Below are 25,289 nucleotides of genomic sequence, written 5' to 3'. Positions count from 1 at the left end.
CTTCAAACCATGAAGCTTTTTAACAAAAGTTTCAATAGGAAAAGTATATATATATTTATTTATAGATACATATGTAAATGGTGTCTGTGTGTTATTTTCACAGTGATGTACTTGGTAGAGCTTTCTAAGCAGATGTGGTACTGTTGAACTCAGTCTTTTCATTTATAGTTATACGCAGGCTATTTACACTTCTAATTATATATCTAAAATACTTATTTAAAAATTAGTATACAACTGTTTTAAGATGGGAACTAAAGCATTTTTGATATGATTCATAGTCTATTCTGTAAAGAAAGATTTCATTTATGATAGCATTTATAATGTTTCTGCTGGAAATCAGAGGCATGTTACAAGAAGAAAATGTATATAGTAATACTTTTAAATAGTATGACACTTTGTAAATTATGTATCATGAAACTATGCTTTTGGCAAGACACTTAAAACCTACAGCTATAAAATACAGGTTTGAATGGTGTCCGTAATGCTGACTGTATCTGCCAAACCCCTTTTTATATATTGTTAAGTAGAGGATTGTATTTGTGCCCTTTTTATTGTAGTGGGAGTTAGAAAGTTTAGTATAAAAAGTTTTTCTTTTGTGTTATGTATAGTCAAAAGAACAGGGTAGTTATATCAAAGATTACCAAATTGATGGTGAATTTATGAGATAAACATTTTTTTGTGGTACAGATGGTTCTAAGTATCAGGTGACAGGGTATTCCACTCTTTCCACTCTTTCTAATCAATTGAACTTGATAATCCAGCATAATTCATAAACTAACCAGCTGTGCCTGCTTTTATTTTGAGGACCCTGTAGTCACATAAATAAATAAGCCAAGTCTTTCAAACAAAATAGTTCTTATAGAAGGAAAAATAATACGTATGTGTGTGCATACCCACACACATATAAAACGATTTTTGAGGAGACAGTTTTTAAATTTTGCCAGTAAAATCTTTTATTTCTAACACAGAATATGACCATATTTTTAAGCATCTAAATATAGAATCATATTTAATTTCTTAGATCTGTTATTTGGGTAATTAATTTGATTAGATTTGAATGCAAGAGGGAGTGAGTATCTATCTAATAGTTGGGACCAGCTATGGAGATGCTGATGACTTCATTGAGCCAAGACTAGCAAATACTTTGTTACTAAAAATTTTTTTTATATATGACTACACTTTTCAAATAAAATATTTAAAATGCTCCAAAATGTATTTTCATTAATCTTCAGTTACCTTATGGGAAAAAAAATCTCTTTTTTTAACTTGCTTTCCTAAAAACATATATTTAAATTCAAGAGCAACTGTGCCAAAAAAAAAAAAAAATTAAAACATGTTGTAAAAGGGAAGTGCATGCAACATTAATGGAAAAAAAGAAAACACTTGAAAGAGCCTTTTACATTTATTTAATTAAATTCATTGTTTTATTTTGTCTGAATTTGAATTCTAGTTAATCTATGCAATTATGCTTACTTGTTTTATATTTGTAAGTAACTGACTGACTAGCCTGGTTTTCTTTAACAGGTTTTATTTTGAAAGGTGTTCCTAGAACTTTAGTTTTTAGTATCATTTTGTTCACTTAACTGGTAGCACCAGAACAAGAAAGCAAAAAAACAAAAACAAAAACAAAAAAACCAAACACATAAAAAGTCTGCTGGCACAGAAATAACATCATTTGGTAACTGTAAAAATTATTTGCAAGGTAAAGGTTGATTTGTTGAATAAAGGACTAAAAGAAGCATTACCTTTGCCTCGTATTTTTTTCTTAAGGAGCGTTATGGAAAAGGTAACTCTAATTCAAAGTCTTAGTGAATTTTTGTTGCTGTTCTGAATTCAGCAATCTACTGGCTGCTTTGTGAAACTGTGAAATCAAAGTAATTGTTGTTAACTTTTACTCATATTAGTTCATAGCATTACTGTTTTACAAAATGTGACATTAGGAGCCAATATGGTAGGGCTCTACAAGTATAATGTGTCTTTAAATTCTGAATTGGGGAGTGGGATGAGGGGAGGATATTCTTTCCTAGCTAAATAAACCAACATTTGAGCAGTATGCAATATTATGAAATGTTACAGCACTATATTAAAAATAATAAAATACTATTTTACAATTGCATTTATATAAATGTCTCTATTTCATTTGTTCTCACTTAGGATGGTGTACTCCTAATGGAACAAAAATAGGTGCCCTCATTGATTATAATTCCATTCACTTTCTAAAACCAGTCAGATTGCTGTTCGTAGCATATTCGATAAAGCAGTGTGTTGCTTTTATTTTAGAACTTACATATTGTGCTATACATCAAATTTGTCTTTGTATTTCAAGCTTTGGCAGTTAGCAGACATGCACATGTTTTGAGATTATTTTTTCCTTTTCTGTTATTTTAATGCAACATAATGTATTTATTTAAAGGGTAGAGTTTTAAACCTGATGAACAGAAATCAGAGGGAATGTCCGATTTAATTTATTAATGAACTCTGGGATACATGGTCCTCACTGTAGCCAAGCCTAAGCCTCCTTAGACTAGTATTTTTGTTCACCGCTGCTGCTCTGTTTTTTGCTTTGCCTGGTTTCCTTTCCTTCAGTATTTGAAACAGATTAATCACAGAATAGTGAAAGTAATTGTATGTTATTTTTAGGGTACTTTCAATAAAGCAGTCTGCAGTTCTAGTGACAAATGAATTCCTGAAAATGTATGAAAATACAATGTACAAGTCAAGCAATAGACAAATACGCAATGGCATTCCGTTCCCAGAAATTCCTAAGTACATCCTTTAATGATATGTTTGCTCAATTTTATATATGTTCTTTTTTTTAAACTTTTAAACATTTTTATTTAAATTTATTTAAATTCAGTTAACATATATCATTCAGTTAACATGTGTTATCATTGGTTTCAGAGGTAGAGGCCTATGATTATTAGTCTTATATAATACCCAGTGCTCATTACATCACATGCCCTCCTTATAGTCCACCCAGTTACCCTATCCCTCCACCCTCTCCCCTCCAGCAGCCCTCTGTTTGTTTCCTATGAGTTCTTTAATTTCCTAAGAGTTCTTTAATTTTGGGGGCGCCTGGGTGGCTCAGGGGGTTAAAGCCTGTGCCTTCGGCTCAGGTCATGATCCCAGGGTCCTGGGATTGAGCCCCGCATTGGGCTCTCTGCTCAGCAGGGAGCCTGCTTCCTCCCCTCTCTCTGCCTGTCTCTCGGCCTACTTGTAATCTCTCTGTCAAATAAATAAATAAAATCTTTAAAAAAAAAAGTTCTTTAATTTTCTTTCATATTTGAAGAGTTGACTAAGTTCAATGAGCACATGTTTCCCCTTTTCAGCACATTAAATAATTTTTATATTTGTTTCAGTAGCTTGTTTAGGAAACATACATCATAGCATTATTTTTTTTTAAAGATTTTATTTATTTATTTGACAAACAGATCAGAAGTTGGCAGAGAGGCAGGCAGAGAGAGAGAGGAGGAAACAGGCTCCCTGCCAAGCAGAGAGTCCGATGCGAGGCTCGATCCCAGGACCCTGGGATCATGACCTGAGCCGAAGGCAGAGGCTTTAACCCACTGAGCCACCCAGGTGCCCCCATCATATCGTTATTAATAGCACTTTAACATTTCAATTTTCCATTCTGTTATGAAATAGAACTTTCAAATAATTGCACTGGCTATAAAGCACCACCAGAACTAAAATGTCGATTGGGGACAACCCCATGAAATAACTTGGAATGCTCAGTAGTTAATGCACAACCATTTTAATTTGGAGACAGTAGGCAGTTGAGGGAATTTAATGTGTAATGCCCAAAAATGCCTATTATTTAAAAATTGAATATTTTAAACTTACAGGTTACTTTTGAGGGATCTCTCCTGTTCTTTTTCAGTTATGGTTAACATGTTTTTAAAAGCTAAAATAGCATGACAAAATTTAATACACTTTATTTAGGGTTTTGACATGACTCGCTATTTTCTGAGCAATCCATCTTTTAAATTGTTTTATTATAAAACATACACAAAGAGGATAACGTGTAAGAAGACAGTTTGAATAACAAACGCCTATATATTCACTACCCAACTTAAATTACAGTCCTTTGTAACCATTACTCTGGATTGTGTTCATAATTCCTATGTTTTTCCTCATTGTTTTATTTCATGTTTACGAATCCCTAAAATAGTTTCACTTCCCTGTTTTTGAAATGTATAAAATGGGATATTTTACATATTCCATGATTTTTTTTAGCTCAATGTTAACATTTTTTGAGATTCATTCACATTGATGCATGTGTCTGGTTCATTTTCTTTGCTGTATACAATTCCATTTTTTGACTACATGATTATTTGATAAGGCAAGTCTGCTATCTTGTTTTTTCTTCAGGATTGCCATAGCTCTTTGCGTTTTCAGATAAAGAATTCACTTCACAAATTCTGTTAAGAGCCCCATAGGGATTTTGGATGAAATTAATTTAATCTAGACAATTTTGGAGGAATTAATAACTTAATGATACTCTTACTATCCATGAAGAAGTTAAAGCTTGCCATTTACTTAGAGTTCCCTTACTGTATTTCAAAAAATAAATTTTGTAGTTTTCTTCACAAAGATCATTCACATTTTTAAAGTTTAAGATAGGACCCTTATGTTTTTCATTGTTGTAAAACAATTATCTTTTGTTACCCAAAATTTTCTAACTTGCTGCCGGGGTATACAAATGTAATTGAACTTTATATATTAATCATGTCTAACCTTGTCAAATTCCAATTTATAAATGATTTGGGGGTTTTGTAGACAAAATTACCTGAATAATGACATTCATTTCAAATCCTTGTTTCTTTTTCTTATTGTACTATGTAGGATCTCTATTACAATATTGATTGTAGTAGTAGCAGGCATTTTAAATTTTTTTTTAACACCCTTAATGTTGAACCACAAAATATGATGTAGTCAGTGTAGTTTCTCTTGGTTTTTGCAGATTCTTTATCATCAAATTTCCCTACTCCCCCATATCAATATTCAGGTCATTTTCAAGGTTACTTGTGGACATTGTGTAGAGTGGCAAAAAATTTGAGTCACCCAAGGCACATGTTCCCAGCTGAGGTTGAACAAAACAATGCTCTGCTTGCTTATTTCAGCCTTTATACTATAAACAACTATCCTTTCCTGATCTACTTAGTGCCACATTTCTTACACTTTTTTTGGTTGATTTTGCTGTTTAAAAAGGCCCCCAAGTATAATGCTGAAGTGCTGTCTAGTGTTCCTAAGTGCAAGAAAACAGTCATGTGTCTTTTTTTTTCTTAAAGATTTTACATATTTATTTGACAGACAAAAATCACAAGTAGGCAGAGAGGCAGAGACAGAGGAGGAAGCAGGCTCCCCGCTGAGCAGAGAGCCCAATGCGGGGCTCGATCCTAGGACCCTGGGATCATGACCTGAGCTGAAGGCACAGGCTTTAACCCACTGAGCCACCAAGGTACCCTGAAAACAATTATGTGTCTTAACACATTATGTTACCTAGGTTTTGTTTAGGCATTAGTTACAGTTCTGTAGGCTGTGAGTTCAATGTCAATGAATCATATATACAGTCTTTAAACAGAAACACACATAGAACAGATTATGTATTGAGTAGTTGGCAAAAATGTTACCAGAGGCCCTCGGGAATCTAACCCTGTATCTCCTCTAGGAGTAATGATTCCGTACTTGCTAATTCAGTGTCTGCAGCAACTTTATATGATAACTCCCATGAGTAATGAGAATTGACTGTTTTTTTGTGTGTTTTTTTTGTAGATAGTTTTTGTCAGCTTTAAAAAGTGAGTTTTATTCTAAAGTAAGGATTTTAGTTTGTTCTGTTTTAACTTGAATGATGTTGAAATTTATCTGGTGTTTTTTCTGCATCATGAATAAGCATATGGTTTTACATTGTTAATACGGTGAATAATAGACTTTCTAGCATTGAACCCATTTTAAGATATACCCAATGTGTCATTTATCATTTTATTGCTTTTAAGCTCCAAATGTACCCTTCCTCAACCTACTTTGTGATATTGGTACTGGACCCTGTAAACATTTCTCCTTTGCCAAGTGGCATGATGTTAAGCTTTGTCAATAGAAGGCACTGGAGAGACACTGAAGGAAGAAGTGTCTTGACCTCCTCCAAGTGTGCTTTCCTTAGTTTTTGCTCCTGTGATGCTCAGCCATTGTGCGGAAGACTTAACGGGGTTCACCTCCAGTGTAGTTGCAATGGTACTTCTGCAGGCAACTTCATGGTAAGTTTCATTGGCTCCTCCAATCAGCTTCCCAGCAAGTTCAGTGGCACTCATGGGTAGCTCCCTGGAGAGTTACCCAGTGACCCATCTGGTTTTCCTTTCCTTTCCTTTCCTTTCCTTTCCTTTCCTTTCCTTTCCTTTCCTTTCCTTTCCTTTCCTTTCCTTTATTTATTTCTTTATTTCATTTATTTATTTGACAGTAAGAAAGAATAAGCAGTGGGAACAGTAAAAGGAGAGGGAGAACAAGGCTCCCCACCAAGCAGGGAGTCCGATGTGCGGCTTGATCCCAGGACCCTGGGATCATGACCTGTGCCGAAAGCAGACATTCAACCATCTGAGCCACTTAGATGGTCCCCCACCGCCTGATCTGGTTTCTAGCAAGTTGTACAGGCACTCAGGAGGTGACTTCCCAGCTCATTTCACTGGTGCCCCGGCAGGCTTGCAAGGAACGTTGCAGGCACCCGAGTGGCAACTTCTCAGTGAAATTAAGCAGCAACTTGCAAGCAACATTCTAGGGAGTCCTCCAGCACCCCTGGGAACAACTTCCTAGTGAGTTTTGTTGGCACCTCAGCGGACAGTTTTCAGTTTGCGAGCTTCAGTCTGAGACACCCAAAGAACCTAGCTGACATCCAGGAATAGCAATGAGGTCTGAATCTTGGCTTAGAGAGAGAGCCCTATTCCAAATTCATTCCTTCCTTGGACATGGTGGCTGTTCCCCACATCTGCTCCTCCTGTTATTTATCAGACTTCTCTTTACCTCTAGCAGCCAGTCCCTCATTACATAATCTTATTACATTAAATTTTCCCTGCTCAGGGCATCAAGGACATGCTGCTTTCTTTAAAAAAAAAAAAAAAAAAAGTTTTATTGAGATATTCACTTACATACCATGCAATTTAGCCACTTAAGTGCACAATTTAGTGCTTTCAGTGATTTCTGTATTCATATAGATGTGTAACTGTCACCACAATCAATTGTAGAACATTTTATTTTGAGACTCGCTTCTTTCATTTAGCATAATGTTTTCAATGTTTATCCATGTTGTACCATATATCAATATTTCATTGCTTTTTATTACTGAATAATATTCCATTGTATGGCTATAACATTTTATTTATCTATTCATTGGTTGATGGACATTTGGGTTTCTTCCACACATTGGTTATCATGAATTGTCCCCTTTACCAAATAACCCTCTTTATGTTTGGTAATATTCTTTGTTCTAAAATCTACTACAGCCGCTTCTACTTAGTTTTATGTTAGCGTGGTATATCTTTTCCATCTTCTTATTTTTAATCAATTTCCTCCTTTATAAAGTGGATTTCTTATAGGCAACATACAGGTTTTGCATTTTTATTCTGATAATATCTGCATTTCAGCTGGAGTGTTTATATATCATTAACAATTATGATTATTGATTTAGTTTAGACCTACCATCATGTTTTTTGTCCTTTTTTGGGGGGGGTGGGGACTGCTTTGCTTTTTCTACCTCATTTTGGATTAACTAAGTATTTTTTTAAGGTTCCATTTCACCCCCTTTTTGACTTATTAACTATAACTTCTTATATTTGTTTTTCATTTTTTATTGGTTGCTTTAGGCTTTAAAATAGGCATTTTTAACTTTGGCTATTCTCAAATAATATAGAAGTATATAAATATAACACTGCACTTTTGAGCACTTGAAATGTGGCTAGTACCACTGAGAAATTGAACTTAATATTATTTTATTTTAATCAAGTTAAAAATAAAAACTGATAACTTTACTTGGTTATTACAAAACATAAGTATATTTGGAACAACTTGGATAGGGGAAATTTTTTTACTGTACATTTTATGAAGTCAAATATAGACCAAGTGTTTCTGATCAAAATTCAGTGTTTGAGATGTAAAATCTACATTGGATCTAAAAATTTAAAAAGCAAAAAAAAAAGTAAAATATGTTGTTTATATTATGATTACTTGCTAAAATACTATTTTGGCCATATTAGATTAAGTTCCATTAAAGTTAATTTTATGATTATTTTTGCTTTTTTAACAAGGTTATTAGAAAATTATAAATTTCATATGTGGCATTATTTATCTATTTGACAATACTGGTATAACCAGCTTAAATACAGCATACTTCCATTTTCTCCTTCTCAGCCTCTGTCCTATTGTTTTCATGCATTTCACTCCTCTATATGCTATAAACCCCATATACATTCATGGTTTAGTTGTAGAATGTTGCTATGGTCCATTATTTTTAAAAGCGGCTTAAAAATTATAAAGTTTTTTATATATGCCTTCATAATTACCATTTCTAGTGCTCTTCAATTCTTTGTATAAATGTAGATTTCTATCTGGTATCATTTTCCTTCTACATGAAGGACTTTAGTATTTTTGTATTGTAAGTTTGCTGGTGGTGAATTCCATCAGCTTTTGTATGCCTGAATAAGTCTTCACCTTCATTTTTGAACGTTTTTTTGTTTTTTGTTTTTTTTAGAGAGGGAGAGAGAGGGTATACAGAGGGAGAGGGAGAGAGAAAATCTTAAGCAGGTTCCACAGCCCATGACCTGAGCTGAAATCAAGAGCAGATATGCATAACCGAGAACAACTGAGGCCACCCCAGACCCCTTGAGAGAGATTTTTATTGGGTATAGAATTCTAGATGTACTTTGTTCTTTTAAGATACTGCTCCACTGTCTTCTGACTTGCCTTTTTCTGACAACAATTTTTCTATCATTATTATCTTTGTCCTTTCGTAAGTAATATTAACTTTTTCTCCGGCTACTTTTAAATTTTTTTCTTCGTCACTGATTTTAAGCAATTTGGTTAATGATGTGTCCTCGTTTGCCTTTTTTCAATGTTTCTTGTTCTTGCAGGTAGCTGAGCCTCTTGGGTCCATGAGTTTATAGTTTTCACCAATTTTGGAAACCTTCCAACCATTATTTCTTCAAATATTTTTTCCATTCCAATTTCACTTATACTAGGCTGCTCAAAATAGTCATACAGCTTACTGATGCTTTGTTCATTTCTTTTTCTTTATGTGTTTGGATAGTTTTCAGTGCTTTGACTTTATTATTTTTTTTATTGAAATTCAATTTAGTTAACATACAGTGTATCGTTTCAGGGGTAGAATTTAGTGATTCATCAGTTGCATATTAACACCCAGTGCTCATTATGTCAAGTGCCCTCCTAAATGACTAAAATTAACAAGTCAGGAAACAACAGATGTTGGCAAGGATGTGGAGAAAGGGGAACCCTTTTACACTGTTGGTGGGAATGCAAACTGGTGCAGCTGCTCTGGAAAACAGTATGGAGTTTCCTCAACAAGTTAAAAACAGAAATACCCTATCACTCAGCTGTTGCACTAGTAGGTATTTATCCAAAGGATAAAAAAATAGTGATTCGAAGGGGCACCTGCACCCCAATGTTTATAGCAGCAATGTCCACAATAGCCCAACTATGGAAAGAGCCCAGATATCCATTGACAGAAGAATGGATAAAGAAAATGTGGTATATATATATACAATAGAATACTACTCAGCCATCATAAAAAAATTAGAATCTTGCCATTTGCAAGGATGTGGATAGAAATAGAGGGTATTATGCTAAGCAAAATAAGTCAGAAAAAGACAGATACCATATGATTTCACTCAAGTGTAGAATTTAAGAAACAAAACAGTTGAGCATAGAGGAAAGGAAGGAAAAATAAAATAAGATAAAAACAGAGAGAGAGGCAAACTGTAGGAGACTCCTAACTGTAAGAAACAGAGGATTGCTAGAGGGGAGCTGGCTGGGGGGAGGGGGTAATTGAGTCTTTAAATTCACTAATTTTGTCTTCTGTTGTGTCTAATTCACTCTTAATTCCATTAGTGTATTTTTCTTGTCAGATTTTATATACTTTATCTTTAGCAGTTCTGTCTGGGTCTGTTTCATATCTCCCATGTTTCTTATTATACTTAAGCTTTCCTGTACTCTGTTGAACACAGCGAGTATGATTATAGCTGTTATGCCATCCTTATCTGCTAATTCTATCATCTGGTCTGTTTCTTTTTATCCTTTTTCTTCATTATGATTTGTTCTATTTTGCATGTATTCTTTTCAAGTCTGATAATGTTTTATTAGATACCGGGCATTGTGAATGTTTCCTACATTTATTCTTAAGCTTTGTTATGGGACACAACAAAGTTACTCAAAGACGATTTGATCCTTTACAGTCTTGCAGTCTTGCTTTTTTGGCGGGGGGAGGGTTGTTGTTTTTTTTTTTTTAACTCTTAAACTTTGTAAGGCAGGCACAGAACAGCCTTTATTTCACTACTGAGGCAAGGCATTCTAAGTGCTCCTCTTCTCTGTCAAATATGAGAGTTTCTAATTTGACGGGTGGAACTCAAACTATTCTTGGCCACGTGTGAGCTCCCAAAATTGTTTCTCCTTGTACTTCCAGGTGGTTCTTTACATGACCATGGGTAGTGATCACTTATGGTCATCAGTACTCAGCTGCAGATCTCTAGAGCTCTCTGTACAGCTCCCTCACTTTGGTTCCCTAGTCTGTGATACCTAATTGTCTTATCTTCCCTGACTCTTCTCCTCGACTCTGAGAGACTTTCAGGTCCCACCCAGGTTTTCTGTTTATGCCATGCAGTCTTGAAACTCTTTAGGCAGTAAAGTAGAGCAATTACTGGGCCCAACTAACTTACTTTCTCTATTTCACAGATCACAGCTCTTCATTGCCAGATGCCCAATGTCTGGAAATTGTTGTTTCATGGTTTTTTTTTTTTTTTTTAAGATTTTATTTATTTATTTGACAGACAGAGATTACAAGTAGGCAGAGAGGCAGGCAGAGAGAGGGGGAAGCAGGCTCCCCACTGAGCAGAAAGCCCGATGCGGGGCTCAATCCCAGGACCCTGGGATCACGACCTGAGCCAAAGGCAGAGGCTTTAAACCACTGAGCCACCCAGGTGCCCCTGTTGTTTCATGTTTTTGTCTAATTTTTTAGTTGTCTCAGGCAAGAGAGTATATCTTATCCCTATTACTCCATTTTGGCCAGAGCAGAAGATGGCATACCAATTCATAAAGTTCTTTTTTAAAATCTCTGTTGTACCGTGGCTTTCATCCCTTTCATCATTTCTAAACTGTTTCTTTATACTTTTTATCTTTTGTCTTGAAGGCTTTGCCAAATTGTTGTATCAACTCTCTATATTCTATGTTTTTATTTACCTCATTAGTTTCTTCTCTTAATTTTGTAATTTCCCATCCTTTATTCCCTTTGGATTTATTTGATATTTCTTTTTCTAATTTCTTAGGGATGTTTAGTACATTTGTTATAAACCTTTCTTTTCTAAGAAAGGCATATTGAGGCTAACAATTTACTTTGAATTACCACTTCACTATCACTTTACCAATTCCACAAGTTCTGATATATAGCTTTTTCTTAATATTCGGTTCTAAGCATTTTTAAATTCCATTATGATTTACTCTTTGGCCTATGAGTCATTTAGAAATGTTTTGGAATCTTCAAGCTTTTAAAAACCTTATGACAATAAATAAGTGAATAAAAAACACTATGCCATTAATTTCTAAGTTGTGATATTGCATGTAGTTCAAAAAAGTTGATGCTTTATGGTTTACCATGTGTTGTTTTAGTGAATGTTCAATGAGTGCTAAAAAAGAATGTGTATTGTTAATTGATTCACATCTTTTATATATTTACTAGTCAGTGGAATTTGTCAGTTTCTAAGAGAGATGTGTTAATTTCCCAAGTTAATGGTGGGCTTGTCCATTTTTTTCTTATAGTTTGGACCATTTTTTAGTGTTTTTAGGTGCTACGTTATTTTGTGCATACAAATTTAGAATTAGTATAACATTTTTCAAGTTCAAATGAGAATTTGTATATTTATGAGTTAAAAAACCAGAACAGTATTACAAATTTTATTTGCAGCTTATGTGATGCATGAATTAAAATAAAACAAACTAGTTGAAACCTAATCGAGAATATTTTTTTTTAGTTCTTATGGTGGGAACAATGGATTTTGCTGCTGAAAGCTGAAGACAGTGCAGCCTTATTATGCCAAGATGAAAATGAGATCAGATTGAAGGTTCAATCATAGCTTTTCATGGTGAAATCTTCTGTACCAGGGCACTAGAGAATGGCCACCATCCAAAAAACAATAAGTATACAGAAGGAAAGAGTACAAAACCTTTGGTCTAGGATTTACTAATGTTTAAAAAACTTAGGTGACAGGGAACAGATTGATTAATAAGATGAAGTAACTAAAACAAAAGAGGACTAACAACAGAAGTCCTGCTCCCAATTTCTGTTCTAGGTAATTTTTCTGTAAACATCTTTGCCTTAAGCATTTTCCCTTCAAACCTTTTTACAACCTAATTGGCCATAAGGCATTTCTGCCATAAAAGATAAAATAACTGGTTGATGTTTGGTTTCACTCTCCACTGATGAATAAACAAGATTTAGGAAAGTTAATGTATTGAAGATAGGTGTCCATTTGGTTTTTTCATTTCTTCATTGACAAAATCCCCATTTTTACATTCTATGAATCTGTGCTCTTGTAATGGTCTATACAGTATTCTATAGTTTTAGTAGTATCCTTTCTATACAGTGTATTACTGTTTTTAATACATTCCAAGTATCTTTGTCTTCACTTACCAGCTTGTTTCATTTATTTGGAATACCAATAAATCTGGATTCATTTTAACCATGTTATTTTGTCCTGTTTCTCTCTTTTCTATTCTCTCTTTTTCTTTCCCTCCCTCCTTTTCTGCCTTTTGACTAAAGTCAGTCATCTATTTTTTAAAAATCTCTACTTGTTTGAGAGTTCATATTTTCTCGTTACCCTAGAAATCTTAGCATATATATTTAACTTAAAAAAAATCTAAAGTTGATAGTTTTACATTCCTCTCAGTCAGTGCAAGAGTCCTACCCAAATACAGTGGAAATTTGGTTGAAAATTTAGATTTTGAAAAACACTTAGTGAATGACATACACAGAGTAATCATTTTAGCATTATCTGTATTGGCCCCAAAATGGACCAAATATCCAGATAAACTGTTGCATATTCACAATGGAATACTTTAACAAAATAAAGATGAATAAACTCATGCTACACAGAATTTGTGTAAGGATCTCACAACATAATGTTGAGTCTAAGAATTCACCCTCACAAGTGCATATTGTGTAATTCTATTCATATAAATTTCAAAAACAAGCAAAACTCATCTATGGTGATAAAACTCACAACAATGTTTACCTTTGAATGGTAATGACTGACAGAGGGTAGAGGAGAGGTTTCTGAGATGTTACTGGTGTTCTGCCTCTTGACCTGGGGGGTGGTTTTGCAGGTGTGTTCACTATGTAAATAGGTATCAAGCTATACACACTTCTGTGCACTTTTCTGAATACAGTTCCACTTCAGTAAAATTTTACTGAAAATAAAAATAAAAAGACTTTTTGCTTCTCTTTACCAAATAAAACCATGGCAATTATTTCATTAAATATTCTATTTAACCTATCTTTTATTGTTTTGGTAATAGTAATGATCCTCTGATTAACACCGTGTCACTCGGAATTTCATTTAGCCTTAGCCTGTGCAGCCAGTGCAGCTTCTTCTCGCCACTTAGCTTTCTTCGCCAGGTTCCAACTTGTTAAGGATTCATGTCGTTCTGCTGCCTGAAAAATACGAATAATGGACAAAAACAAAACAAAAAATAAAGCAAAGCATTGTAACTCTCTGGAAAGAATTTGTATTTCAGACATATATGAGATCCTCTGTGAAAAGGAGAAAAGTAACTTAAAACATCTGTCACAAACAGTATCCAAGAAAAATGATCCTTTGGTGTAGAAAAAATAGCTATGTAAGTTGCGAGACTTGTAGTCAACAGGACAACTGACATCGGAAATCTGCCCGTGGATCTCTTGGCACACAAAGACATATTTTTTGGATAAAAAAAAAAATAATAACAAAAATATTTTCAAATAGTTATGCTAAAAATCAAGAAAGGGAAATCTTCAGGTGTCAGAAATGGAAAGAACTCAAAAGGCATGAAATGGTGGGGAATAAGAAGGATTGAAGCCAGGAAGGGAAGGAATGATTTCAGGCAGGGGGCATTAGGGAAAAATACAGGTTTTTAACAGCTGGGAGCTGGGAGTTTAATCTCTGCCCCAAAAGGTGAGTGCAGAGTTTGGAACTGGAGTTGAAAGTACCAGGTACTCCATTGAAATGACTAAATTTCCTCTTACTAGCCCAAGGAACTGGCAAAGAAACTAGAAATTTTCTGGGGGGAAAATCGCTTCTGAAAAGAAAAGATGATCAACATCATAATTAAGACATAAAAACTCTAGAAAATAGATCTGCGGGAATAATCTAAGTGCAGTGTAGAGAAACAGATACAAAAAATAGAAAAAAAGTTAAGAGACATGGAGAATAGAATTTAGAAGTTCCAACATACATACATAACAGGTGGAAAGAATAGAGAGACTGGGTGAAGGGGCCATATTTGAAGTTGTGACAGCTTGGACTTTTTCAGAAGTGAGGAAATCTATATATAGGTCCTCAGGCTATAGAGTGTATGAAGTCCTTAGCAGAAAAAAAAAAAAAAAAGATATTGATGAATGCCTAATCCGTCCCTCACACTTACTATATTCCCAGTATAGGACTCGGTGTGTTTTGCCTGTTGTGCCTACCAGTTCTCTCCCCAGCATTACACATCTCCACAAATGGTGGCACCATCAACCTAGTTGCTGATGTAAAAAACCCAGGCTTTTTGATTTCTTTCTTCCATTTACTTTCCTCTTCCCACATCAAATGTACCACAAAGTTCTATCCTTTCTACCTCCCTAAATATATCTCAGATTGCTAAACTTTTCTTCACCTCCATCTGTCACTATCTCAGTTAAAGTATATGCGTTAATTATTTAAAACAAAAGAATTGGAGAGAGGCAAGAGGGAGAGTCATGAGTACTCCTTGGAAGATATTTGAATCAATTTGGCAACAGTTGTTGGTTATCTCAGACCAGGGTGATATCAAGAGAGATGGTGAGGAGTGGTCCAACCGTACGTATATTTTAAAATGGAGTTAACAGGATTGCTGATGTATCATGGCTTACTCATGAGTAGCTGGGAAGATGATAAAATAGTGAGCACCTGGGCAAAGCCATGTTAAAACAGGTGGTCATGGAAGGTCTCTGCTTGGAGTGAGAATAAGGCAGCTATGGCAAGGCCAGAGGAAGGAAGGAAAGCCTAGTGAGGAGAAAGTGTTTAGTGTATTAAAGAAATAGAAAAGACCTAGAGTAGATGGAGCATAATGAACAAAGATAAGATGTTATAAAACAAGGAGGGTCCAGACAGTATCAGACTCCATTCTGTCATTCAGGAGCTAGAGAATCATCACCTTGGTGGACAGTCATTTTATCTACAGTAGGTTATAAATAAGAGGTCACCAAATTTCTTTATTCCTATGTTTGAACATTTAAGAAATATTTAATAAATTTCCCCTGCGATGAGAAGCCTTTCAAAGCGCACATTCTCTGACACATACCCATGAATGGGTATGTACGTGACATCAGTAAACTTACAGGCTCAGTTCCTATGTGAATTACTGGGCTCAAATACTCTCAAAAACCTGAAAAGTAACCAGGGCAGAATCACAGGATGAGGGAGAATGGTAACTGGCTACACACGCCCAAAGATGAAGATGTGCAGATCCAAGCAAATTCTTCTGTGTAATGCAGCTGCCAAAACTTGCTTTCAACTCTGGTTGTGTTACTAGAATACAGTTCACGAACAAGGAAGTTGGTCGTGTTCTAATGGGTTCAGTTGCAAATGCCACAGTGAAGGGAGACACTGATAAAGGGCAGTGTGTTCAGAGGAGAGGAAAGTTGTATGGGATAGGGAAATTAAGACTGGAGAAGAGAAGACTCGTAGGGATGTGTTAGATGTCTCCCAATATTCGTGGGGCTGCTCTTCATGGTAAAAAGTGATCGGTAGATGAAAGGATTCGGGGAAGCAAGAAACACAATTAGAGTAATCAGCTCTTAATTTCTCTCTAGAAACCACATACTGGAGATGACAAGGCAAGGGCTCACATGCAGGATACAGACAAGTTGGCCTTGAGCACGTCCAATATTTGCTATTTCTGAGGATTTCATGATTCTGTGCCATAGTTATGATTGAGTTCATGACTTAAGGAATGACCAAGTCTGGGTAACTTTCACACAGCAAACTTCTTCTTGCACAGATTTTAACCAGGCTATGAACTGTCCTGTTTAACCAGGCTATGAACTGTTTTTACCTTATAAACGGAAACAAACATTTGTTCTTCCTATCTAACCATGTAGTTTGCATTTGTGGGCTGAAATTTTCATGACAGAAATTGTTTCCAGGAGGAGAGATATTTATGGATGGCTCAAGGAGTCTATGACGAAATTGTGCTTACATGGAAAACAGAACAATAATCCCCAAATTAAAAATAAAGCTCACAGTATTTCTTAAAATTCACCAGTCCAGCTGTATTTTAAAGAGATACTCACCCTTTTGGCTGAGACGATCACTGCAAAACAGGCGATAATGGTGAGTCCAATCATAATGTAACAAGCTTTCACTCGAGCCTTGTTTCTTGCAGCATCTATCATTTCTGGCCTAAACCAAGATGTGTATTCTGTTAATTATATTGTGGCAATCTGCTTTTCTCTCCCTGGCAAGATAGACAATCCCAGAATGCCTACTGCAGATGTGGAAGACGTCCAAAGCCGAGCCCATTATGTTCCCAATTTCAAAATAACAGGTATAATTACGTCTTCATTAATGTTAGTCACCATGAAACCACAGTGTAGTATATTTAGTTTCTAACTTCTCAAAATATAAGTTCTAGAAACGATGGCCTGATTCTCCTTTTTTTTGGGGGGGGTCACAGATCAGGGTAAAGGCTAAGAATTTAAGTCTATATATGTCTATGACTTGTGTTCATTTGGTCCCTCTGTTATTAAGTAGGCTTCATCTTTAGTTTTTTTAAAGACTTTATTTATTTGTTTTGAGAGAGAGCGAGCAAGAGAGTGTGGGGGCAAGAGGGAGGGCAAGAGGGAGGGCAAGAGGGAGGGCCAGAGGGAGAGGGAGAGAGAATCTCGAGGGGACTCTGAGCTGAGCCTGAAGCCTGAGGTGAGGCTCCATCTCACCATGACCTGCTCTGAAACCAAGAGTTGGGCCTTTAACCCACTGAGCCACCCAGGCACCCCTCCTTCTTGGTTTTAATCGGGTTGTTTTTTAAAAAAAATTTTTTCCCTCATTTTGTTTTCTCACTGGGCTCCCAATCCCTTCTTGCCTTCTCCAATCCTATCCTGATTAGAGAGACCATTATACCTTGCGGGGACCTCTATTAGAGAAAAGGTGTTTCCTTTGTGGCTTTTGCATGAAGTTTTCAAAATAAGTGATCAAAATGACAATGATTTGTTGAAGAAAAAGACAAAGTCACCTTCGTTTTCTTATTAGTCTGAAATTTTCTATACTTGATCGAATACTGGGGAGACTTATTTATTAATATAAAGTTACAGGCAAGTTGTTTAAGATTTTAGCAATGTTACTTAACAAAGCAGAGTCACAAACTTAATTGTGTCTGTGGGCCTTTTATACTGAAATAAACTTTAACAATTTGCAATAATATGAAGTGGCAGTTTATAGATACACATGATTAAAGAATGATTCTTGAGAATGTATGCAAAGGTATTCTTTATTATCTAATGCCAAGTTTAAATAGAATGTAGTTACATTCTTCTATTACTTCTATTATTTGTAGTTACTTCCTTCTATTAGTTGTCAGAAAGACAAGTTGCAATTTCTCTTAAAAATGAAAAACCTTTTCTTTAACTTTTCCACCAGTTTAAAGAGCATGGCAAACCAATATTTAGCCTGTTCTCCTTAGATTTGAGACAGTCAATGTGCGATTTAAGATGTTAGTTGCAAACAGGTGAATATGAAGACATTATTAGATTATATTTGTTGCTGACTTTTGTTCCAGATGGAGCCTAGAAGATATGATCTTTTTTACCCATCCATCTGGCTTTGACCTGCTATACCAAATTAGGTGTGCACTGGAAAAAAACAAGAAAAAGCACAGTTGTGATTAAGTATCATTAGTGTATAATACAAAAATTATAGCTCACTTGCTAATTACATGTCCATTAAGAGCATACAAAGTGAAAGTTGTTCACGTTGTAAGTCTAAAACTTAGCTTGGGAGGTATATCCCTTAACAGCAATGCTTTAAAAAATTATAGGAAACAGCAAAATGAAAAATATTCAAATACTTTAATGTTTCCAACACCAAACTACAATTCTTTTCTTAGACATCTCATTTGAAGTTAAATTCCCCTGTTTATAACACTTCTTTTGACTGTGATCCTGGGGAAATTAAATTATTTCTATAAAATGGGTCTCTTCACACACAGAGCTGTGTTAATGCAATACTGGGCCTACTGTCTCCTGACAAGTATTAATTTACAATACTGCAGGTTCTTTACATTCTTTTTTACATTTATTTTTATTTAGTTAGTTTATCTATTTTTATTTATTACTGAAGTATTGATTATTCTGTTATAGCACTGAGAAACCCAAAATTCCAAAAAATTAAGGATGGTATTTTAGCTTTTCTGAGGATGATTTCTGCTTTGGGCTGAGTCTGTAATTCGGAGTCTACAGATCTCAAGGAACACAGTATTTGTCTTGTAATATTAAAAAAAGTCTCTGGGGTTGAATAAATGCTGACTATAGATTTCAAATCCTGTGTTATTTCAAATTCCATGTCCATTCCTCATTAAATAATTTGATCCAAGAAAGGGATAAAAACATTTGAGAATTCACTATTGAGCCAACATTTCCCAGCACGTGTTTCTTTCCTCATTTTTTAAAATATGCTTTTGGTAACTAGTAAGTTACAAAGTAACAAAAGTGTTGACAAGTACACCTGAAACTAATGTAATATTGTTTGTCAACTATACTTCAATGTAAACAAATGTACATTTAAATTTTGATTTTAAAACGTGTAAGTAATATGTGCAAAACAAGCTGCAGGCCTGGTTTCCATTATTCATTCCACTAGGCATGGATTATTACATCGTATAAAAATTATATACCGGACATCTGTAATCCATATCTGATATTACAGTTCTAGTCCCCTCTTTTTTTTTTTTTTTTAAGATCACCTTAAAAAGTAGTAGATTGGTTTTATGCTCAGTTTCCTTCATTCCCTTTTTAAAATCCACTCCCTTGTAACAAATGCTGAGAAGTATTTTGGGCTTGCATAAACTGAAACTGTAGAAAGATGATTTCTACAGGTTAAATTTACCCTTGGGGTGAAATTGTCAGCTTGAGTTTTATCATCTAAGCGACCCTCTATCTTGGTTTTGGGATGGTGAAGAGACCAGCGATGCTGACGTTTCGAGGGTCCCAGCCCTAGGGAACCCCGCGCTCTGTAGGCTGCAGAACCAGGAGCTTCAGGCTTCTCCCGCCCCAGAATAGGAGGTCTCGTGGATGCGGCTTCCTCCCAGAGGCTCTTTAGTCCTCCCAGGAGCCACGAGCCTTCGTTAGGTGGAGCAGGGAGCTGCTCCCCAGGCAGAGCCCCTCTCCCTCTCTGGGGACCCTGCAGCCACCCGGGGTGCACGCGCCGACCATGCTGCCTGTGTGACCCAAGCGCTCCGCTGCCTTGAGGCTCTGAGCTCCTTGGAGCGGGTATCTGGGCGATGGTGCAAGTGCCCACCGAAATGGGTTTTCACTCAACTTCAACAATCTCCTTGTAAGCTTAGGTGCCCACTGTTCAGTCAAGGCATTTGACATTTAACCGCACTAGGGGGAGGCTGGGGAGGGGTATTCCTCAAGGTGGTGGGTGTTGTGAAGCACCGCGGCTGCCTTCTTTCCCGGGCGCGCCGAGGTCGGGAGGTGCATGGAGCCGGCACCACGCCGTGCGCACGAAAACTGGCCGCAGCACAGGCCACACTTACGGGATCCGAGGCGGGATGTCCTCCATCGCTTTGAAACGCCCGGTCCACACCAGGATTTTCTTATCAAATTGCGAAGGCTTGTACTCGGCGGGGACCCGGTGGACCTTTCCTGCTGCGAAGGCGACAAGGGTGGCCGGAGGAAACGACTGACTGATGGCACAGTGGCTCAGAGCGCACTCACGCCACCCCCTCCCTCCCTCACCCCAGGCGCGGCTCCTCGCCCGCTGCTCCACACCCTCTCCTTTCTAGGTCGTTCCTAGCCCGGGCTCACCTGGACCCTGGGGCTCAGAGCCGCTGGCGGCCGGGCCGCTGCAGTAGCGGGGCAGACCCCGAGGCCGCAGGGGCGCGATGGGCCGCGTCGCGGCTTCTCGGTGCGCTCCCGGGGCCCAGCGGAAGATGCCCCCCAGGCGGAGGCCCCGGAGGCCCCCAACAGCCGCGAGCATGCTGCGCCCGGTTTCCGCGCTCCCAGCCCCGGGCGGAGTTCTGCTGCTGCTCCCCGGCCCGCCCCGCCCCGCCCCGCGGCGCTCCCAGGGGAGCCCGGGCGGTGCAGCTGGAGCCTCCCGCACGTGCACACTCGCTCCCGGTCCCCGCCCCCGGCCTGAGACCCTGGCCACGACCCTGGGGGCCGAGTCCCCTGCGAGCAGGGCCCAGGGGTCTTCTTGTCTCTGCTGGAAAACTTTCGGAGCAGATTCACCACCTCCTGAGACTGCTCCTGGCAGCTCCTTTTAAAGCCATTTCTTGGTGTTGAGTAGGAATGCTTCCCTCAGACTTTCCTCCTTTGGTTCCAATGTTTGGTGTCAAGAGAATAAACCTAAACCCTGTGCTCCAGAAAGAACCAACAGTCCCTCAAGGGAAGGGCACGCCAGATGTTTTCCAAGTAAGTGTGAGGACATGCAACAAACTTCTGAATTCCCCATGAAGAGAGACTTTGAAGTTGGCTCCTCATCCCACCCTCCACTCCCACACTTTTTCTCTTTCCTAGGCAAAACCACCTCAGTTGCTGCAATTTCTTTTTCCCCATCTTTCATTTCTCCTAAGACCACACACTCTCCAAACGTTCTTCAAAATAAGCCTTTCTTCTACCTTCCACCATTTTCCCTCTGCAAGAAAGGGGTGGGGAGGAATCTGCTATTCTCTGGCAGACTCTGGGAAAGGGGGTGAGGAAAGCTGTCTACTCTGAAGGACTTTACTTAACTCTGCTTATTCCTAGTCCCCGGACAACAGACCCCAGCCAGGTGAGGGTGCTTTTCAGGACCCAGCCCCAGGCCCTCACCCTCCTCCCATTATTGTCTCAGGTTCCTTCCAGAGCTGGACACTGCCTTACACATTTAGTTGGATCTCCAGATATTTCTTTTCTTCCTAACCAGACTGTCAGGCTCTTGAAGGCCAGCTCCCTATACCTCCAAGTGTCTTTCACATAACAATGCTTAGCAAAAGAAGAGTCATACCTCCCTACAGAAATATGCATTTGAAGGAGCGGCTATAGAAAGAACACTGGCTTTGCCTTCATACAAAGGTCGAAGCCCCTGATTTATGACTTAAGAGTCTCACAGTCATAATAAGCAAATCATTTATGCTATCAGTCTTGGTCTCATTTGTAAAAGTATTCCTACCTCTCAAGTTCATTCATGCAATGACTACAAAAACGGTACAATCGGCCAGCTACTTCTCAGAGCCCGGGATAGAGCCTTGAACAATGTCAAGTGGGAATGAGTAGTTGAAAAAACAAAAAGCAGGGTGAAAAAAAAACAACAACAACAACAAAGGAAGCAGGATGGTGTGGAAGATATTTAAAAAACTTGGTTAGGGATACCCTTCTAACTGTGCCTGGCACATAGTAACATTTCAAAAGATGTTATCATTTCTTCCCTTCACATCTTTTATTTCACTCGCCCCAAAACACACTCGCATTTTAACTTGTGAAATCTCATGGAGTGAATTATGGGAAGCCATGACCTCCAGGAAGGTAAGGGTTATGTTTTATTGGACACCATATCCTTAGGATGTAGCTGAAAATTTTGGCACTTAGATCCTTGATACGTATTTGTTAAATGAATAAATGAGTGCAAGTCTTCAATGATAAAATAGACTCTGTTTGGGCTAGTTTAAGAAGAGACTGAAGTATTTGAGGACACAATGAACTGAATGAATTCCTGCTTGACAAAGTATATCACCATGGATAACATTTGATTGTTTCAGGAAGTGCTACTTGAAAATTCTCCCATTGCTCAGATATGTTACTTTTCCTTTTAAGATTTTATTTTTCTTCATGTTTCTGAGAAAAATATCTCTGGGAAACAGTCCGTCATTAATCGTTCACCGAGGAGTTATTAAACTGGCCAAGTAAGTTTATTTCCCTGGAAAGAACCAAATGTCAAGCATCTACGCATGATTTTCTATCTCCAGCTTCTCTAGAAAGGCAGAACGACAGAGCAAGAGTGTAAGAGCTTCTATCATGAGAAAAAGAACAATTTGCATTCTATTCTCTATTCCTTATGAGATTAAAACATCACCATTTGACTGTGGTCTGCATAAGGAAAAAAAAAAATACAGCTGCATGGGAGATGTTTTCTTTGGTTCTAGAATGGGACCAAATTTAAAAAACAAAACAAAACTCAAACCAACTTTTAATAGAAGAAAACACTAATTGTAGCTAATTGTATTCCTTTCTTTTCTTTTCTTTTCTTTTCAAACCAGGACAGCTTATTTATTCATTGAACAAATATTTACTGAGTGCCTCCCCTGTGCTGGGCTCTGTTCTAGGATCTGAAGTTGCAGCAGGTAAGCGAATAAAACTCTTTGCCCCTTACAGAGCTTATTACTAATCTGTGCTAACTAACTAATCCGTTAGTCTACCCACTGTGTACTGTGTACTACTGTGTACTACATTATATTACTTTTCAATCCCGTGGTTTATCTGATTTGTATATATTATTTTCAGTTTTGTTCCTTCCGGGTTTTTGATTAGTATGGTTTATGTTTTAATTTCTTAGGATGGTTTATGTTTCCATTTCTTACAGTTAATTTAGTTACTTCTTAAGATTCACAGTTAAGGGGCACCTGGGTGGCTCAGTGGGTTAAAGCCTCTGCCTTCGCTCAGGTCATGATCCCAGGATCCTGGGATTGAGCCCTGCATCTGGCTCTCTGCTCAGCAGGGAGTCTGCTTCCCCCTGTCTCTCTGCCTGCCTCTCTGCCTACTTGTGATCTCTGTCTGTCAAATAAATAAATAAAATCTTTAAGATTCACAGTTAAAACTAGGACTATATTTTAAATGAAGTTATCATGTAGACTGAGGGGAAAATGGGGGTAAATTTTAAATTATTTTATTATTTTTATTTATTATCGAGAGCTACTGCGTGCTCTCCACTGGGCTAAGAAGGAGATGCCAAAATTGCCACAGGGCTATCCTTGAGAATTTCCCACTCTGGCTAGGATGATGAGGGGTTGGGAGGGAACTTGACTAATTTATTTTCCAATCCCCTACTAGCCTATCTGTAGGGAAAGTTCTAAGGTGACTGTTGACCTGCAGATCCAACTCACTGGAGTCTCCAGTGGTTCGGGCAACCTTATTTAAGTACATGGTCCAGGCGGTAGCCCAGTTACCCAATAGGTATTAAGCATAACTTTACAGCACTAGCAGAAGCTCAAAATGAGATCTGAAAAACCATTAATGAGCTCCTACACTCAGATCTTCTTGTTATTCCTCTTAATTCTCATTTTCATTGTTATAGTTCAGTCTTTCATTCTCTCATTCTCTCTCAACCATGCATTGTAATGACCCCTAAAGCCTTTTCCCTATCTCTAGTTAATTCTTTCTCTCATCCTTTCTCTGCCTAGCCCCCAGAGATAGTTTTCGAAAACTCAGATGCTATCATGTAAAACTTTCATGGGGCCAGTCTCTTCCCTATTCCCTCCCTAATCCTGCACTCCACTTCCTTATCCACAGACTACAAAGAGGATCCTGAAAAAAATCATAATGAGGCAGGGAGGACTCTTTCAAAGTCTCCTGCTTTGATATTTTGCAAAGTCTGACTCAAATTCTCTGCCTTTGTCAGACCCCTAGACATTGAAAATGTCACTAACCACAGGTGAGTGGGTCACATAGAATTATTGTGTGCTGTCACTGATGTGTGCTATCAGTTAACATCACAATGTAGCTCTGGCTTGGATGGTGGGATAGGCACTGAGTGTGTGACCAGCGCTCTTCAGGACATGGCTGAGTTTGGACTGGATGAGTTGCTTTTGTCCCATTGTTCTAAACATTAGTCGGAGAAATACATTCGGAAGAAAGCAGATTGGATTAACTTCTCCTGCACTATTTAATAATACATGGCTTTTATCAGAAAGGATGAATACCCAACATTTGCATCAACATGGCAACAGTTACATGGGTCAGGTTCTCCAACAGGACTGGAGGAGATTGTGCTAAGTCAAATAAGTCAAACAGAAAAAGTCAATTATCACATGATTTCACTTACTTGTGAAGCATAAGGAATAGAATGGAGGACAGTAGGAGAAGGAAGGGAAAAATAAAGGGGCGAATGAGTGGAGGAGACCAACCATGGAGACTGTGGACTCTGAGAAACAAACTGAAGGTTTTGGGGGGGTTGATGTGGGATGGATTAGCCCAGTGATGGGTATTAAAGAGGGCACGTATTGCGTGGAACACCAAGTGTTATATGCAAAGAATGAATCATGGAACACTGCATCAAAAACTAATGATGTGGGGCACCTGGGTGGCTCAGTGGGTTAAAGCCTCGGCCTTTGGCTCAGGTCATGATCCCAGGGTCCTGGGATCAAGCCCCGCATGGGGCTCTCTGCTCAGCAGGGAGCCTGCTTCCTCCTCTCTCTCTCTGCCTGCCTCTCTGCCTACTTGTAATCTCTGTCAAATAAATAAATAAATAAATCTTAAAAACAAAAACAAAAACAAAACTAATGATGTATTGCATGGTGACTAACATAATATAATTTAAAAAATAATACATGGCTTTTATTTGTTTTGGAAATAGCAAATCTGAAATGCATGTATATTTATTAAGTACTGTTTATGCAGA

General features: G+C 37.6%; 1 protein-coding gene across 1 annotated transcript; it reads right to left on the bottom strand.

The window, feature by feature from the left end:
• Positions 1-13,737: 13,737 nt before the first annotated feature.
• FAM162B (family with sequence similarity 162 member B) lies at positions 13,738-20,737 on the bottom strand. The gene is made up of 4 exons (XM_080807142.1): positions 20,507-20,737; positions 20,236-20,347; positions 16,778-16,886; positions 13,738-13,918 (listed from the first exon to the last, which is right to left on the bottom strand). The coding sequence occupies exons 1-4, from the start codon at positions 20,676-20,678 to the stop codon at positions 13,820-13,822; spliced, it is 492 nt and encodes a 163-aa protein (XP_080663268.1). The 5' UTR covers positions 20,679-20,737; the 3' UTR covers positions 13,738-13,819.
• Positions 20,738-25,289: the final 4,552 nt, after the last annotated feature.

This window comes from Martes martes, assembly GCF_963455335.1.
Source record: "Martes martes genome assembly, chromosome: 6".
Taxonomy (NCBI): domain Eukaryota; kingdom Metazoa; phylum Chordata; class Mammalia; order Carnivora; family Mustelidae; genus Martes; species Martes martes.
This window is presented reverse-complemented; position numbering and strand designations above follow the sequence as displayed.

Coding starts and splice junctions, on each gene's coding strand:
- FAM162B (XM_080807142.1), bottom strand. CDS start 20,678: ATGCTCGCGGCTGTTGGGGGCCTCCGGGGCCTCCGCCTGGGGGGCATC. Junction 20,348..20,506: donor CTCTGAGCCCCAGGGTCCAG/GTGAGCCCGGGC, acceptor TCGCCTTCGCAG/CAGGAAAGGTCCACCGGGTC. Junction 13,919..16,777: donor TGATCGTCTCAGCCAAAAGG/GTGAGTATCTCT, acceptor CGTATTTTTCAG/GCAGCAGAACGACATGAATC.